General features: G+C 46.1%; 2 protein-coding genes across 5 annotated transcripts in view; one reads left to right on the top strand and one right to left on the bottom strand.

The window, feature by feature from the left end:
- The window catches only part of TLNRD1 (talin rod domain containing 1), a 117,395-nt gene extending 109,898 nt beyond the window's left edge, over positions 1-7,497 (bottom strand). The window contains exon 1 of one of the 2 annotated variants that reach the window (XM_069625851.1): positions 7,396-7,497. The gene's annotated coding sequence lies outside the window, so the exon portion shown is untranslated. The remainder of the gene's footprint in view (positions 1-7,395) is intronic. The other variant, XM_069625852.1, reaches the window with a different exon arrangement.
- Positions 7,498-7,545: 48 nt separating this feature from the next.
- Positions 7,546-15,724, top strand: part of NAA35 (N-alpha-acetyltransferase 35, NatC auxiliary subunit) — a 1,572,250-nt gene continuing 1,564,071 nt past the window's right edge. For all 3 annotated transcript variants that reach the window (XM_069625850.1, XM_069625849.1, XM_069625848.1), the window contains exon 1: positions 7,546-7,674. In XM_069625850.1, coding sequence (XP_069481951.1) covers positions 7,650-7,674 — 25 coding nt within the window. In that variant the 5' untranslated portion in view covers positions 7,546-7,649. The remainder of the gene's footprint in view (positions 7,675-15,724) is intronic.

The following is a 15,724-nucleotide window of genomic DNA, read 5'->3' as shown; positions in this document are numbered from 1 at the left end:
CTCCAAACATGCGTCTGATGCCGAATGTCGTATTGCGACCTGGTACAAATCCGGCTTGATCTGCCAGCACCAGCGCAGGCATCAGGAGAATGAGCCTGGAAGCAAGGATCTGGCTAATATTTTGTTATCTAAGTTGATCAGAGATATTGGTCTGTACGAGCCGCATTCTTCTGGGGGTTTGTTGGCTTTGTGTAGTAATATCATGTTTGCCTCACGGAGGGTCGGGGGTAACGAGCCGGATTCGAGTGCTTCTTCAAAGACCAGTAGCAGTAGTGGGGCGAGGATGGGCGCAAAAGCTATGTAGAACTCGCCTATTAGCCCGTCGGGGCCTGGCACCTTGGTAGGTCTTTAATTGCCTGGAGGATCTCTTCTGTTGTGATGGGTGCGTTTAGGGGTTCCCTTAGCATGGCTTCTACCCAATAAAATTCTATATTAGCTAGGTAGTGGGTTAGTTCCTCCTGGGTAGCCGTGAAGTTGGATCTATATTAGGTTTTGGTAATAGGTACTGAATGTTTCGGCCATTTCCTTGTCTGTGTGTACTAGAGTGCCTTGGGGGGTCCGAATTTGCTCAATCTGTGTGGGTTTTCGGTCCGCTGCTATCAGCCTTGCGAGGAGGGCGCCCGGTTTCTGTCCCTCTCCGTATTGTCAGACGCGGTGGCCATGAGATAGGAATTTTAGTTCCCGTTCCGCTGCTGCTCTGAACTTGTCTAGCTCTGTCTTCAGTGATGCTAGCACCTGGGGCTCTGGTGAGGTGGATTGTAGTTTTTCGGGCTCCTTCAGGCGGGTCTCGCTTAAGGACAGTTCCCGTCTAATGATTTTCAGAATTCCCAGTTCTTTAGTTAGACAGATCCCTCTAATGTAGCATTTCAGGGATTCCCACAGGGTCCTGGCCGATGTCACCGATCCCTGGTCGATTTTAAGGAACCCTACGATTTCTGTACGGAGTTCGTCAGCGAATACCTGGTCTTGCAGGGATCCGGGCTTGAATCTCCAGTGCCTCCTCCCCTCTGACGGGTCTGGTGGGGTATACTCGACTGACCGCCGAGTGGTCGGACAGTGATCTGGCCAGTATTTGGCTATTTACCCATTGGGCCTGGCTGTGTGCGGAGACCAGGATATAATCCAGGCAGGAACTAGTTTGGTGGACCCAGGAGTGTAATGAATAGTCTCGAGACTCGCCGTGCTGGCGTCTCCAAATGTCTACCAAGTCATATGCTTTACAGATCTCGAGAACCTGAAGGGCAGCTTTGGAGGTGGTTGTAGCCGTCGGGTGAGATCTATCATTCTGTGGGTAGAGTGTGGTGTTCATGTCGCCTGCCCATATAATTGTTGCAGATCTTGTTTCTCCTAGGTGTGTCATTACCCAATCGAAGTTGTTGTATCCGTCCTTTTTCGGTCAGTAGGAGTTTATGATGATGAATTTGGTATTTTCCAGAGACCGTGTACTAACAGTGTCCTCCCCTTCTCGTCGTTCTTGACTGCCAGTAGTTTTAATTTCAGGGTTTTGTTTATTAGGATGGCCACTCCCCTGGCGTATGCAGAGTATGACGCAAGTATCTATGACAACCCCAGTCTCGTGCCCATTGATTCTCTGTTCCGGGGAGGAGGTGGGTTTCCTGGTCAGGGCGATGTCCACTGTGTCTCGGGGGAAATTGCGTCATTTTCCTTGTTTTGATCGGGTTATTGCCCCCTTTAATGTTCCAAGTGGCTAGCTTGAATGTTGTTGGTAGTTGATTTTTGGATCGGATTTCGGACGAGATGGCGTTCTATCATGTCGGGCCATGTCCCAGCTATGATGATTTTGAGTTCTTGCTTTCTCAGATGAGAGCCGGTTTTGATGCTTCAGTTGGGTGTTCCTGGGTAGTTGATGGGGGGGTGGGGGGGGGGGCGCGGTAGGAGGTGCGGACTCCTTAAAAAGCATGCTTCCATAACATTGAACAGTTTCCCTCCCAATCATGGGCAACCCCCAACTCACCTGCCAGATTTCCCTTCCCAAAGTCCCGAAACATAACTAAGCTGCGCTAGGGAACTTCCAAGGTCCAGCGCACCCTAACGGCCAACTTGGTGTTTTTGGGAATCAATTTTGAAAATCGCAGAGCAGCCTGGTGGCGGGCGTGAGTGGGCATCAAGGCGGGTCCCTGTCCGCTCGTTCTCTCTTTTGTGGTCTTAGATTGCCGAAGTTTTGTTTGCACCCTAGCTTGTCGAGGAACTAGTTTGCCTCTTCTGGAGTGTTAAAGAATTGTGATTTGCCGTTGTGTTGGATTCGCAGTTTGGCTGGGGTAGAGCATGGAATATATCAGTTTGCTGTCCTGCATCCGGCGTTGCACTCCGGTGAACGTTCTGCGTAACGCCTGGACTGATGGGCAGAGGTCGGGAAAGAACTGGATATTGTCCCCGTCGTGCTGTAGGTTTCCTTTCTCCCTTGCAAGAAAGAGGATTGTATCCCGGTCTTTGAAATTGAGCAGTTTTGCTATTATTGGGCGTGGGACTAACCCGGGAATGGGCCGGCTTGTTGGGAGCCTGTGGGCTTGTTCTACCACAAAAATGTTGGACAGTGCGGGGCTCCCAAATATCTCCTTGCATAGGTTTTCAACACAGTCTTCCATTTTCCTTGTGGTTTGTTGCTCTCTTACCCCTAGGATCCTGATGTTATTCCGACGTGATCGCCCTTCAAGGTCTTAGTTTTTGGCCATGACGGCTTTCATTTGTGTTTCCAATGTTGTTACCTTGGTGGACATGGAGGACACTGTCCTCGACATCGGAGATTCGTTGTTCGGCAGTGTCTAGCCTGTCCCCATGTTTGTCCAGGCTGTGTTGTAGCAGGTCAACTTTTGTTGACAGGGAGTCAACCTTGCTGTCTATATTGCTGATCCCCGCTTTTAATTCGAGAAGGATTTCTCCGATGTCTGTGGTTTGGGCGGTTTCATCGTCCCGGGGTGTGTACCCTTCTGGGCTCTCCAGTCTCGCTCGTTTTTGGGGTTTTAACTATGGCTCCAGATTGGGCTCAGTGTGTCGGGGTGATCGCTCCCTCCTGAGGGGGTTCTTAGCAGTGCTTGCAGCCTGTAGCTTCTGTAAGGCTTCCTGTGTCGCGAGAGGCTGTCTTGATTGGGCGAGCAGCTTGCGGTTCAGAGGTTTTGGTCGACAAACCTCTTATGCCTTGCCCCTGTGAGGGTTTCTGGGTGACTCGGGAGCTCCCTCTCATTCTGTGCATCAATTTTAGGGCAGTATGATTGGGGCTAAGGGGGCGAACCCCCGGTAGCCGACCACAGCCCTGTTATTATGCCCAAGGCCTTGCCTGGGGTGAGGTGATGCCCGCTTTTAACTGCTGGGTGGTGGGGAAGGGCTCACTTAGAATGCTTGGAAGTTGTTGCCGCATGTTCGTGTCCCCAGGTGGCGGCCACTGGGTCTGCTCTCCTTCAAACGCAGACTCTCCGGACAGCTGCGCGGTTGTTATGAGGTCCCGCAGGGCCTAGGATCTTGCGTCCTCAATCTTGCGTTCTGCCTCCCTGGCCCCGGGTGATGTCGATGTACTCTCCCGCGGCGCTGTGTCGAGACGTGGCCAGATCGGGCCTCCTCTCTCCCCAACTCCGAACAGGCGGTGTTAGGTGATCCTCTCGCCACCGGGGGGCGACGATTCGTTCTGGGACAGCTGTCCCACCGATGGGAGGGGGGGTTGGATGGCCCCCGGATCCGTGATTTTTAAAAGATTTATAAGGTGCACTGCGGAGCACACACCAGTGCGGCCATCTTGGTCGCGCTCTAGTGCCCTCGATTCATGAAGCTCACGATGGTCACTGCAAAATATATGTATACGTTATATTTATTAGATGTAATGTGCGTTGTGCAGGGGGATCCCGCGCTATGAAAAGCGCTAGGTCCCCCGGCACAATGTCAAAATTCAGACTAGCTACAGATGTCCTTATGTATACGTAAAGAATGCTTACCCCAGCTGAGTCATAGATAATTTACACGTGGGGACAATCTAGTATTTGTGATGAACTTCAATCCTCCTTATGTAGTGAGAGGACAGTCCTGAAAGCATATAGAATGTGTTTTTTACCCATAGGCAAATCTCATATGACTAAATGTATTCTTTATATGGAATTAAAAGTCCTGCCTGTGCGCGAGAACTGTGTTCATAGCCGTGGCGACTGTTAGCATCTAGCGTGTTCCCGTAACAGGGCTCTGTATTCCTGTGGTTCTGCAATTACGGTCGCTCTCCTATTATGAGGAATGAATGGTCTATCATTCGCTGTGGCTATAGTCACTGTTGCTATTCCTTAAAGAGTGCTATGTTACAAATATAATTTACCTTCTCTGTGTCTCGGTCGTGCTAGTGAAATTCTGCTCCACAGCAATGCTTTCAAACTCCAAAGTCTGTCGCTAAGCAACTGAGGTCTGGGTGCTGCTGGGAGTGCCTTTTACTGTTTCCATAGTGTCTGACCCGGGTGTCATTTTGTAACTGTACCTCTGTCTCTAGACGCTATGCAGCAGACAGTGGCCTGACCTAAGGCTGAGCTTCTAATGTTGTTGAGCGTTCAATACTGTGTGCGATTTCTGCTCAACCCATAAATTTAGTGTATTATTGTTGAAACTCTGTATTTACATAACAATTTATGTTGACAAGAACATATTTCATAGAACGATAAATGCTGCGTGTTTCGTTTACATTCACCCATTTCAGAGGGCGTGGCAAAAGCCATTAATCACAGTATGGCGTTAGACATCGCGGAAAATCCCAATGTATGTTTTAACTTACGTTGGTACTAGTTGAAAGAAAAACACCCAGATGAACACTTAATCATACAAGTACCCATGTCACATGCGTTCATCCCTTTGAATATAGCAACTCAATCCATATGTATTCCCACATATTTATGTAACAAATGTGTTTAGAATAATAGTGATTCTTTACGTATACATAAGGACATTTGTAGCTAGTCTGAATTTTGACATTGTGCAGGGGGACCCAGCGCTTTTCATAGTGCGGAATCCCCCTGCACAACTCACATTACATATAATAAATACAATGTCATTTTGCAGTGACCATCATGAGCTTCATGAATAGAGGCATCTCGACCAGGCTCCAAGACTGATTCAAAGGTTAGTGGGTTAAGGCACCTTTTAACAATTCAGTACACTATTGAGCGTTCTAGTAAAGGAGAGTACTGATTCAGCTTCTCTATAATATATTTTTTGCAGGAAATCACAAAGGAATAACAACCCAATATTCAAACCTGAAGCAGGGCGGGAAGCGCCCGAAACACGCAGTTAGAGATAGGGCACAAGTGACAGTAGTGGTCACAAATACTGAGTGACTCATTCCTATCAAAATATTGGGATTTTGGTTAAATGGAAATGTAAAGTTATGTATTTATGTAAAAAATGTATTTGCAAATCATAACATTACATATGTAGGATGTAAAAATACACTGGTATACTTTAAAAGAAAAAAGGTATTTAACAACAATACTTTAAAAGTTTGAATTTGAATTATCGAATTTTCCTACCGGGCTTCAAAGAAAGTTAGCAGTTATTTGCTCATTGCTGTGCCCCAGTTTGTTCATCGTGGTTGTTTGCGGTGAATCGCCCAGATTTTCTTTTTTGTCTAAAAAAAGGTAGCACTTTACTAACTGGGTGCACCTAGAAAAAACATTGTACGTGTCCCTGTAGTAGTTTAATATATAGATAGAGCCTACAAATTAGTGTAGTGCATCTCTACCCCCAATTTTCTTTTTTTAAACGAAAGAGGCACCGTTTCATTGTGGAGATCGGGCTGGACAACAATTTCTTAAAACTACCTGAATGCGCGGAGATGGGCAAAAGACCAAGTCTGATATATGCATAGCCAAGATGGATAAGCATTACGAAAAGGGGAATAGCATTTTGGCTCGTTATCAATTTGCCATCAGACAGCAGAAATATTGTGAGGCCATTGAGGAGTTATGTTACAGCACCGACGGTTGGTTATAAAGTGCTGTTTTGAACAGTATCAGAAAGTACATTTGGGACAAGTCGAGGACAAAACAGGAGAGCAAACGGTCCCCTCGTTGAACGGGAACTAGCCCACTCACACTGAAGCAGCCATTTCCCCATTAGAGAAACGGCCCTCCGACCTGCAGAGGCAGAAAGGTCAGAGGGCCGTTTCTCTAATGGAAGCTAGCCTTCTCACTGTGAGTGGGCTAGTTCCCATTATTATGCAGGAGTTGGCCACTAGGGGAGCAAAAAGGGCAATTTCTCTAGTGAGAACCTATCCTCTGTGTGAGGGCCATTTATCTAATGGGAACTAGCCCACTCACACTGAAGCAGCCATTTCCCCCCATCTGAGAAATGGCCCCAACAACCGACTGTCCTTTTCTCGGATGCGAACTAGCCATTTCTCTAATGGGAACTAGCCTTCTTAGTTTGAGTAGGCTAGTTCCCATTATTATGCAGGACTTGGCCACTAGGGGGCAAAAAAGGGCCATCTATCTAATGGGAACTAGCCCACTCGCACTGAAGCAGCCATTTCCCCCATCTGAGAAATGACCCTAACAACCGATGGTCCGTTTCTCGGATGGGAACTAGGATCAACCGTGGACCACTCCTTCCTCCGTAATCCTCTTCCTAAGCACGTAGACGTTCCACGTGAAAACACCATGACGATGCAACAGAAAAGTCGTTATGCCGTAAAGGCATTTCAGAAAGTATTAGCAAAACTTTAAGCAAACAATGGTATTGGGTCTCATAGGGACTTTAAATGTGTGATTGATAATGAAAACAATATAAGGTCTCCGTTTAGTCTTCTCTTCCACACATTGCAAAGGGGTAAATGAGCAACCCCCCGCCCCGGGAAATGCCAAATCGCCTCCTATGCGGGAGAAATAAAGAGCTGGAAATTCGTACCCATATGCGTCTGTCTGCATAAGACACATATACCCATCTGCTGCACATACCAAATCTTCCAACCCCCTCCCTCCACACTCCAGCGGGGAGGATAACTAACGGTTCGCTGTACTGTTCACTGGTACAGTGGAAGTCCCATTTGGAAGGGAGGAACGCACTGTGCCCAGCCCCACTCCATAAAACTCGTCGGGCAAATCGCACAGCTGCATGAGAAAACCCCAAAACGAACTGAATCCACCTGTACTTTAAGTAAATCTCAACCGCTGCACATTACAAACCGCAAAATACACAGAAATACCCCCTGCCCAATATTGCCACACCCCTTTGATGCATATTACATATCCTCAAAATACACTGAAATAACGAAAAAGAAACTGAATCCGCCAGTACTTTAAGTAAACCTCACCCCATGCACATTACAAACCACCAAAATACACAGAAATACTCCCTTCCCAATATTGCCGCTCTGCATTAAAGTAACAATCAACAAGAGATAACTTTAAGACTTACCAGAAACCAAATAACAACCAACTATTTGCAACGGAGGAATCACTCCTGCAACGCCTTGCCTTCCCGCTAGTGCAAAAAAAAAAAAAAGATGACGAAGTGAACGTTTAAACCCACGTGATGCAGCACAGCCCACGTGATGAGGTGGACGTTGAAATCCACGTGATGCAGAGCAGCCCAAGTGATGAAGTGGAGGCGGGCATTGCTATGGTCCGTTTCTCGAATGGGAACTAGACGATCCCCTTTACTAAACGCGCATGTCCAGTTTCCAGGCAGCATCGGGTGAGTGCATGCGATCAGCTCTTTTAGTGAATTTTATATGCATTTCCTTTAGCGTCCATCAACTTAGACGTCTCACCCCTTTGTTGTTCTATTGTTAAGAGGAGCTCGTTTGCAACCTCTCGGAATACACGTTGAAGCTGTAATTCCTTGTATTGTACTTATCACTTGTTGAAATTAAATATTGTAAGTACGTGATTTTCTAAACATCTGGTTTTGAAATTACACGGGGCAGCCTGTTGTTGGTATTATAGACACAATAGCTGCTCCGAAGTTCAATTACGGTACGGTTCAGGCTCTGCAATGCCCGCAGACGGAGTAACTGCTGTGCAGCTACTACACAGACCGTGCTCTGGTGTAAGTGACTCCATATCTAATAATACTTGCACAGGCTAATGCTAGCAGAGCTAGCAGAGGCAGTAACTGCTGTGCAACTGCTACACAGACTCTGCTCTGGTGTAAGTGAATATATATATATAATCTCTGAGCCTGCTAATGCCTGCAGAGGCAGTAACTGGTGTGCAGCTACTACAAAGACCCTCCTCTGGTATAAGTGTCTGTCAGGTAGTGTTTGTGTTGGGGTGATGGTGTTCTTTCTGTGAATTGTTTGCCGATTCTTGTGGCGTAGTGTTTTTTTTTTTGTTGCTTTGAGGACTGTTGCTTTGTACAGTTTGAGTTGTCTTGTATTTTATTTAGTCTTGTCTAGTGTATTGTTCTCTCCATTTTGCGGTTGTTTTTTTTTTACTTATTTTTTTGCCGTTTTTTCAGTTGTTCAGTGAACCATTTTTCTGCCAGTGTTTTTGGTGTTGCTTTGAATGTTTTAGCAGGTGCTAATTGGTCAATGGCCTTGCTGATCCAATTATTGAGTGTGTCTTCTGTTGTATCTATGTTTGTATTGGTGGGATCTCTTTCACCTAGGTTGTCGTGGTTTGTTGATAACATGGCGGCCTCGTCTGCTAGTTTTGTTGTAAAGTTGGGGTTATAAGGAGATGGTTTGCAGATCATTAGGAATACTATGTTGGATTGGTCGTTGAATTCTATCTTGATTAGGTGGGATTCATAGTCTTGAGTGTTTTTTGTGTATAATTGCGATTCCACCACCTTTTCGGTTTTCTCTGTTGGTGTGTCATTTATAATTGTCTTGTATTGCTTCGGTCGCGATGGCTTTATATTTGTCTGATAGCGAGGTTTCTGTAAGGAAGAGCACGTCTCCCTCCTTCGCTTAGGAGGTCATTGATTTCTTTTGAGAGGTTTGTTATGGATCTAATGTTGAGGAGGCTGCAGTGTAGTTTGCTGGATTTACCTTTTGTGTTGTTGTTAGTATTGTTTGTTCTGACCGGTGTGTTGTTGTTTGGGTTTCCGTTCCAGGTGGGTTTTCCTGGTAGAGTCTTTTGGGTGGGGCGGTTCTTTGTTGGTCAGTCTCTTTGTCGAGTAGACCGATAAGGTTTTTGGCGGGGTTGGTTCATTTCTGGGTGTTAAATAGGATAGCTACCCCTCTGTGGTTCCAGTCTTGGTGATATAGGGGTGTAGAGTGAGTGTGATGGTTTCCAATTTTTTCCTTGTTCTGGTTGGGGTATTGTCCATAGTGGAGAGCGGGTTGTGATGGTTTATTAGTTGTCATCCGTTTGTGTCCTGGTTGGGTGTGTATTTGTGAAGCTTGTTGGCTGTCGGTCGTTGTTGCTGTGCTGTTTTTACCACGTTGTTGTATGCGGACAGGTAGCAAGCATTTTAGTCTATTTGCTCTGTTATTTGTATGTCTCCTTAGGCCATCTCAGATGTTTTTCGAGTTTTTTGGGGTTGTAGGATCATGCTGGTCCGTGTCTTCCCAAGTGGTTTGGATTTATTATTATTTCTGTTGTCTTTTCTGACTTTTGTCTTTCTTGTGGCGAGGCATGATGCGTGGGTTGTGTTCCTTAGTGGGCGTCCTCTTTCGATTGGTGTTTTTCATGTTCTTTTGGGTTTAGTCTTTGCTGTTTGTGGTTTGTTGTTGCTTGTGTTTGGTAGGTTGTGGGTAGTTGAGACCTCGGTTGATGGGACTTTGTAGTTCAGTTGTTTATTGCTTCTTTTTTGGATCCTTTTTCTTTTTTATATTTTTTTTATCCTGGAGGTACTTTTTGTTATGGTTGTTGATTATTGGATTTTGCGCAAAGCAAACATGAATACTGTGTCAAGGTGTGCATGTGAATACTGGCATATATTGGTGCAGTCATGTCGGGGAGAATTCTCATTTCTGTGCTCATTCTCTTCAACCTTAGAGACCCCCAGCTCTTTTGATGGACTGTAGGACTTTTTAATTTTAACCCTGGAGTGAGTGAAACCTGTTAGGTGTGTCTTCCCTCCTGTGTCGTTCCTCCATTCCATTACCTCCCTGGAGTGGTGATGTCAGTGGAGTGAGGTGATGCCACTGTGCTTAGAGTGTTGACATCTGAATATGTGTTCCATGGGGAGCAGTTGGAGATAGAGAGCTGGCTGGCAAGGATATGCCGGTGTTCCTGCTGTGTACTTAACTAATAAACCCATATAACTTATCTGCTGGCTCAGGTGTGTTGATGACAATACAACATTGTTACACTGGCGACGAGGATGGGATCCTGTCGTGGAGGGGACAGCAGTTGAACAGGACACTGCCCTCCAAGTGTCCACGTCCTGTGTAGCAGCCAGACAGAGGAGCGTCTTACTGCTTGCATCTTGCTACTTTGCAGGATCTTGGGGGGGGGGGGGGGCCAGTTGCAGGATCTTGGGGGGGGGGGGGGTGGAGCCAGGAGCGGCTCTCCCAGGAGACGTCGGAGGGAAAGTGTAGTGTGTCCTGGCCTCGTTGTGACTGGAGGCCGGGTGGTCCAGTTGTTTGTGCAATGAGGATCACTCATCTAGTGAGGAAGTCTGCTGGTCCTCATTTTAACTGTGCCGCTGCGCTCCCCAGTGCAAGAGGGAGGTAGAGCGCGGCGGCGGCAATCCCCATTGAGAAGACCGCTGCGCTCTGCAGTGCAGTAGGGGGTCGAGCGCGGGGGGCGGCAAACGCCATTGAGAAGAGTTTCGCCCCATTGTCTGCCTGGCTCTGGATGTTCCAGTGTTGTAGCTGTCGTCACGGGCTGCGACCTGAGGGTCAGTGTTGTGTCTCCGGGAGATGTGAACGCTGCGTTGCAGAGAGTGAAATGATGTGTGCATGCCATCACAGAACGCTTGGGTGCAAGGAACGGGACTTCAGGAGATGTCTGGAATGCTCTGCGTGCTCAGAATGCAGGGAACGCATTGTCAGTGCTGTTCCTGTTTCCGGAAGTAGGTCAACACTTCCAGTTTCCATGGCAATCAGGAGTTGTGTTACGGCAGGCGGGCGGCGGCGCAGGGACAGTAATAACAGTGGCATTCCCTTTTTCAGAAGTGTTTCAGGCCTCCCAGTTTTTATGACAACCAAGGATTGTGTTACGGCAGGCGTGCGCTGAACTGGTGGTGGAGGTTTGATGGGAGTAGGATGTGTTGATCGTGTTTGAACTTTTATTAGCAGTAAGGCCAGTGTGTGGCATGTTGCGTGTACGTGTTGTGGCCTACATTAGCTTCTGTGTCATGTGTTTGGCCAGTATGGGTGTGAATGTTCATGTTGTGGCCTATTATATGCAACATTAATTGCTAAATTATGATGTCGTTTATTGTGTATTAACATTACAGGAGGGGTTCGGAATTGTTTGATTACAAAGTTGTGTCTGTTAACAGGTTTTCTTACAGGAGGTGTCCGGGAAATGTGTCAGAAGATGTGTTATTTGTGAAGTAATGGAGACATTTTATTTCATCTTTCTCGGTATTTAACGGGCGGTGCAGTTCCGGGACTTGTGGGAGATACTAATATATGTTGAGAACTTATTTAGCGTTGAACTGGGCTGGCGTTTTTTTTTTTTTTTTTCTCCAGTAAAGCTTTGTGACAATTTTACCAAGATCATTTTTCAAGTAAAGAAATGTTCTGCAAATTAGCACACGCCTGTGTGTGAAGACTGCAGCAATAATGATGGTGTTGTTGTCTTTTCAACATTTGCCGTTGATTAAGAGCTCCAGTGATATTTTCATATGTGTGTCTTTTGTTGAGGTGTGATTGTGGGTGCAAGTGCGCATCTTGTGGTGCGTGGTAACCACCGTGGTAGCCTAGTAGGTGCTAGGGGTCCCACTTTAGGGTGGTGTGCACCATTTTGTTTGGACGTTTTTGGTGTGTGTGACCACCGTGGCGCCAGTCGGTGCTGGGGTTCCACATTAGGAGGTGGTGTACTTAGTTTGGTAGGGACTAGGGGTCCCGTGGTTGTAGAGGTGTTCTGCATTTGGCAACCACCGTGGTAGCCTAGTAGGTGCTAGGGGTCCCACTTTAGGGTGTTGTGTGCCATTTTGTTTGGATGCTATTGGTGGGTGTGACCACCATGGCAGCCAGTCGGTGCTGGGGTCCCACATTAGGAGGTGGTGTACTTAGTTTGGCAGGGACTAGGGGTCCCGGGGTGTAGAGGTGCCTTGTATTTGGCAGGCACTAGGGGTCCCTTGGTGTTGGGGTGGTGTCTAGGTTGCACTGTGATATAGGGGTCTGTGTAGATCCTTTTGGTGAGCTTGTGCGTTGTTTCACAGGCACTAGATTTGCATAGTATTTCCAGGTTTGGTTGTGGCCAGAGTTAATATGTTCCCTGATTTAGGGAGTTTTGGGTACTGATGTTGTTGTGCTTGTTGTTGCTCTTTTGAGTTGGGTTAGTGCCCGGCGGTTGCTCTTTTGAGTTGGGTTAGTGCCCGGTGGTGGCAGCCCTGGTGCCCTGGGGTGCAGACCAGGGTGGAAGGGTGTAGGTGCACTGAAGGGTCGTGGTTGTTAGGTAGTATATCCTTTTTGGGCACGCTGGGGTGTGGCAGGCCCTAGGTTTCAAGGGGCAGCTTGAAACAGGTGGAGTTCTTGTTTTATTGTTTTTGTTCCTCAATTTGTATTTCCAGTTCAGTTCAAGGGAAGTGCAGCTCTTACTTCATGTTAGTGGGTTCCTCTTTTAGTGAACGGAGTGGAGTTAAGGTAGTGTTGGGTGAATCTGTGTTCATATTGGGATATTGCGAACAGATTGGTGCCCTTGTCTTTCCTTTGTCGCACTTCAGCCCTGAGGCCTGCCTAGGTCTCCAGTGTGTCTGGAAGGACAGGATGTGAGGGAGGGTCCTGAAACTCCCCTGTCCTTTGTCTCTAGGAATGCCAGAATGCAACCAGTTCTGAATGGCTGGCTGGCTGTACTTTCAGGACAGCGACCCTGATGTATCATTGACAGCCTATGCTGTGCATGAATGGGAGAAACCTGCTTAAAAAGTGAGGGTTTTGAGACTAGAGGCAGGTCGACCACTGGGAGAAACACCCGATGAAAAAACCGTGAACGAAGCTTGCTGCATCCTCCTGGACCTTGGAGTTGCCTAGTGAAGCCCTGCTGCTGTGCTGAAACTCCCTGTTCAGACAGAGAAGCTTCGGAATGGACGACTTCTCCCCTTGGGTTAGTGGGGCCAACTAACCCAGAGACAAACTCCACTGGACCATATTCCCTGTCTGGCAGTACTTCTTCATTGCTGCAAGAACCAAGTGCCAGGGGTAGAGTAATCCGTAGTCGAGTGAATCGTCTGAAATCCGGCTAGAAGCTCCAGGTGTTTCCTGAGGACCCTCCAGAAGCAGGATGACCAGAGCTAGAGTTCCCTCACCAGACCCAAGGAGTGAAGGAAGCCCAACCGGTACCAGAGATCCACAACAGTGCTGTTTACTAAGCGCTGAAACCGCAAAGTGCCGCTGAACCGAAAAGAGCCTGTAGCTGCCAACGACCTCAAGTACCACCGCAGGAGCCCTACAGATGTCCTCCCTCTTATCCCCACAACTGAGGCTCAGGAACATGGGGTCTGCAACGCTGTAGCAGGACAGAAGCCAGCTGGACCACTCTTCTTCAAACCAGAGGTACTGTTTATACTTGGGTTACTTGCCTCACTGTCTTGTAGCCTTGCTTTTCTCAGTTGGGAGTTGCAGTGGCTTACCTTTTAGAGTTGATTCTAACTCTGTTTTCACAGCTTGTGACCCTACAAGTGATTTTTCTAACAAACTCTCTAACTTTGTGCAAGACCTTTTGATTCTAAGAAGTGCCTCAGCTCCAAAGACTGTTTCAAATTGACTTTGACTGTCCTGGCTCCCTGCAGATTCTTCTAGCCCACTGACTTTGATATGGTTTGTGCCTCATAGGTGGTAACTTGTTTTAGACTTTTACTGCTGGGAAAGGCTTGTCTAGAAGATTTAGCTGTCCTCACATATACTGAGAACCTGTTTAACCCTTTTCTTCCTTAAACATTTCCTTCTGCAACCTAGAATGATATATAAATGCCATTACTGTCCTTGTGATTGAAGTCACCCCTAGCAATTGTGTATGACGCATATCCAAAGATTATCCACTAACTTGCTCTGATTCTGAAAAGTAATTTTAAAGTATATTTACATTGTTTCATGAATTGCCTTTCTAAAGAATGTTTGTTTAAAAATTGATATTAATTAAACAACTATTTATATCTGAAACCTTGAGTGTAAGTGTTACTTGGCTACCTGTATTTACATATTTCATTTATACAGCTCTACAGCTCAGTTATCCCTCTTCCTATAGGCCTGGCTGCTCAGTCAAACCTGTGTAGTTCAGACCTATACCAAAAGGTGGGCTTACCTAATACCAAGCAGATAGGAATTGTTTAGTCTCACACAGTGGGACTACACCAATTCCGACTTTACAAGTCAGCATGGAAATGTATTGATTGTGAGGGTGCTGGGTACCTGCTTTTGACTGGGATGGCAAAGGATTCTCACGGGTGCATGCTATGTTTAGGCCTCTGGCTTCCACTTTGGCCCACCATAGTCACAAGCTTTACCCTTGCCACGGTGGGGGATCATTCAGCATAAGTGCAACTAAGCAAAAGCAGAATGAAAATCTGTATTGGTCCGCATATCATCCTACAAACTCTGATGTTCTGAGGTAATCAGTAAGTCATCCCCAAATCATCAAGAACTAACATGTTTCATGGCAATGCTCTTGAAGTAATTAGCAGGTCATCTCAGAATCATCCCCAAATCATCAGGGACAAGCGTGCAATCTCTTGAAGTGATCAGTAGTTCATCCTAAAAGCATCAGGAACAAAGAGTTTTCTAAAATGGGGATGATGTTAGCAAATGCATTAAGTCACCCTAAACTCATCCCCAAATCATCACTCACCATTCTGAGATATTTGCTGATGACTTTATAACCGCGTGATGCCGTCTGATGTGGGAATCAAGGCATACATTTAGTTTTCAAAAATTGATTAGCAGAGTTTGCTAATTAACGTTTTTTTTATTAGCAAACTTACCCATTTGATTAGCAATTTTGTACAAATATTGTTAATGTCATCAGAAGTTATTTGTACCCAAGACATGAAATGAGCAACAATACAGCAGTTTTGCACACCGCTAGAATAAAACATTAGTTAGAGGCGTCGGGCCTTTCAAATTCTTTAAAATTCAGCTAGACCTTCAGGTCGGGTAACTTAGTTTCCCTAATCAACATAAGGGAAATGCATTATGGCTATAGCAATGGAGGACAACAAATTTAAAATGCGATTAGTGTACAATGGTGCATGTCACTACAAACATGCTTTGTTTGGTACACTGATGCCACACAGAGGTCGGCCATGCACAGTGAAGTTTGACATTTACTGCAAACAAAGTAAATGTTATATAAAAGTTTCCAACATCTCTTGCAAATGCTACTGGCCCATCATAAAATGTAAACTACTATACAAGTGGGCAAACAGACTTTGCGAGTCACAGCTGAGAGTCTATAAAACGTAAAAGGTTAGCTGCATGAATGGACACAAATAAATAGATATGTTAAAAAGACTCTGAAAACAGTTTGACAGCTGTCTCATCCAGGTGGTAATATATAATGCAGTCATAACCATAAAGCAAAGCTCTGGAGGCTAACTACAGTGTTTGGTATTGAATAGATCATATTGGATGGAAATATTGATCACTACTTTGCATAAGCATCTAGTTCGCTTTGTTTATTCG

Source organism: Ambystoma mexicanum, chromosome 6p (genome assembly GCF_040938575.1).
Source record: "Ambystoma mexicanum isolate Mex_15411 chromosome 6p, UKY_AmexF1_1, whole genome shotgun sequence".
In the NCBI taxonomy this organism is placed as follows: domain Eukaryota; kingdom Metazoa; phylum Chordata; class Amphibia; order Caudata; family Ambystomatidae; genus Ambystoma; species Ambystoma mexicanum.
Note: the sequence above shows the minus strand (reverse complement) of the source record. Positions and strands in the feature narration are given on the sequence as shown.